The sequence below is a fragment of the Tenrec ecaudatus genome, chromosome 2 (genome assembly GCF_050624435.1).
Source record: "Tenrec ecaudatus isolate mTenEca1 chromosome 2, mTenEca1.hap1, whole genome shotgun sequence".
NCBI lineage: Eukaryota > Metazoa > Chordata > Mammalia > Afrosoricida > Tenrecidae > Tenrec > Tenrec ecaudatus.
The window spans coordinates 154,203,509-154,206,072 of NC_134531.1; the positions used below are offsets into that span (position 1 = coordinate 154,203,509).

The following is a 2,564-nucleotide window of genomic DNA, read 5'->3' on the forward strand; positions in this document are numbered from 1 at the left end:
TGGAGCCAGGCGGGCGGGGCGGGCCGGCCGGGGTATAAATGCGGCGGGGCGGCGGCGGGGGCCGAGAGGCGCGCTGCGAGTTGCTGCCTCGCGTCGCCTCGCCTCCGGGGCCGCCCCTGCGAGTCCCGGGCGCGTGAGCACGCGTGCGCGCGCCCTGGCCCTTCCTGGCAAGCGGCTTGTAAGATGAGTGAAGGAGCAGGTGGGGGAGAGAGGAGGCAGCGAGCGAGAGGGCGAGGGGAGCGCGGACGCTGAGCGGCGCTCACTTGGAGCCCGGCGAGCCAGCGAGACCAGCCCGATCCATGTCCCCCGCTGCCTCCCTGCCAGACGCGCGAAGATGATGGCCATGAACGCCAAGCAGCCTTTCGGCATGCACCCGGGGCTGCAAGAGCCCAAATTCTCCAGCCTCCACTCCGGCTCCGAGGCCATGCGCCGCGTCTGTCTCCCGGCCCCGCAGGTACGTAGTGGAAGCATAATTACCGCTCCAAGGCACATTGTTTGACAGGCCCGCGCTTCATGTTTTTTTCATGTCGCCCAGCACAATCGCCGCTGTCGGAAGCCCTCTCCTCGTCTCCCCCGCGCTCTCTCCCCACGCGCGCGCGCGCTCTCATTCATGTCTCTGATCCACACGTCTGTTCCAGCAGAGCCGCTGCCTCCGTATTAATTTTTATGACCTGGGCTTTGAGGAGCGGCGTCTCAGTTGCTGGAAAATGTGTTTTCATGCAGAGTTGACAGTATTCCCCACTGACCTTGCTGTGCGCCTTCTTGCTTGCAGCTGCAGGGGAATATATTTGGAAGCTTTGATGAGAGCCTGCTGGCGCGCGCCGAAGCACTGGCGGCCGTGGACATCGTCTCCCACGGCAAGAGTCATCCGTTCAAGCCCGACGCCACCTACCATACCATGAGCAGCGTGCCCTGCACGTCCACCTCCTCCGCCGTGCCCATCTCCCACCCGGCCGCGCTCACCTCGCACCCGCACCACGCCGTGCACCAGGGGCTCGAGGGCGACCTGCTGGAGCACATCTCGCCCACGCTGAGCGTGAGCGGCCTGGGCGCCCCCGAGCACTCGGTGATGCCCGCGCAGATCCACCCGCACCACCTGGGCGCCATGGGCCACCTGCACCAGGCCATGGGCATGAGTCACCCGCATGCCGTGGCGCCGCACAGCGCCATGCCCGCCTGCCTCAGTGACGTGGAGTCGGACCCGCGCGAGCTCGAGGCCTTCGCCGAGCGCTTCAAGCAGCGGCGCATCAAGCTGGGGGTGACCCAAGCGGACGTGGGCGCGGCGCTGGCCAACCTCAAGATCCCTGGCGTGGGCTCGCTCAGCCAGAGCACCATCTGCAGGTTCGAGTCGCTCACGCTCTCGCACAACAATATGATCGCGCTCAAGCCGGTGCTGCAGGCCTGGCTAGAGGAGGCCGAGGCCGCCTACCGCGAGAAGAACAGCAAGCCGGAGCTCTTCAACGGCAGTGAGCGGAAGCGCAAGCGCACGTCCATCGCGGCGCCCGAGAAGCGTTCACTGGAGGCCTACTTCGCCATCCAGCCGCGGCCTTCGTCCGAGAAGATCGCGGCGATCGCCGAGAAACTGGACCTTAAAAAGAACGTGGTGAGGGTCTGGTTCTGCAACCAGAGACAGAAACAGAAACGGATGAAGTACTCGGCTGTCCATTGACTGCAGCGGGGAGCAGCGTTAGTGGCTGGGAGAACCGTGGGGCACCCCCCCCCCCCAGGGGAAAGGCATGGTATAGGGCATTTCCTGGCAGGTCATGCTCTCTCCCTCCAAGCCACGAACTTTCCCCTTTATCCTGTCTGAATGCCTCCTGGCCTCCTCTCTCTCCCTTTCTTTCTCTTCCCACCAAAAAAGTTTTGGCGCTTGGGGAAAAAACAAAACAAAAAATGAAGGTTGGCTTGAAAAAAATTTGCGCTGTTCGTGGTGCTGAAATTAGCCCTGGCGCAGAACCTTGCTGCCTCAGGACAGGAGCCCTAGCGTTGGGGTAGTAAATTGTCGGGATTGCTTGGTGCAGGAATGAAGGCGCCACTTTTGCTGAGCCCCATTAGGCTAGGGATGAAGGGATGGGAAGGAAGTGATAATTACTACAGAGATTAGGATATCTAATAACTGGGGGTACTGGAAATTTATTTAGAGTATATGAAATACATGTATGTTTCCAAAGGATCGCCTTATGCTCCCTCTTCTCCACCTAAATTCTGCTCATCTCATCCTTTGGTTTGCTGTAAATTCTCAGAAAGTAGCATGGATTAAATTCAGGGAAAGGGCGCAGAGAGTTGTAGGCTCCTGAGAGGTTCTCCGAGGTGAAGTGGGTTCCAGAAAAAGCAGGCCCAGTAAAGCTACTGGAAATGCTGTTACTGACAGTTTGCAAGTAGAACTGGGTACTTGCTCTGGCCAACCTCCTTGGGCTGTAATTACTGACTGCTGGAGAGCAGGCACTGTGTCCCAGGGCGCGTGAAAACTCTCCAACTCCAGCTAGACTGGAAGCGCAGGGTAGGAGCTTGCTCAAAAGCGACTGTAACTTCTTTGAATCACATGAAAGTCCTTCTAATCTCAC

General features: G+C 59.9%; 1 protein-coding gene across 1 annotated transcript; it reads left to right on the forward strand.

The window, feature by feature from the left end:
• The first annotated feature begins 334 nt into the window (after window positions 1-334).
• Window positions 335-1,669, forward strand: POU4F3 (POU class 4 homeobox 3). The gene is made up of 2 exons (XM_075541772.1): window positions 335-454; window positions 773-1,669. Exons 1-2 carry the CDS (start codon window positions 335-337, stop codon window positions 1,667-1,669), a joined length of 1,017 nt encoding a protein of 338 aa, XP_075397887.1.
• The last annotated feature ends 895 nt before the right edge of the window (window positions 1,670-2,564 follow it).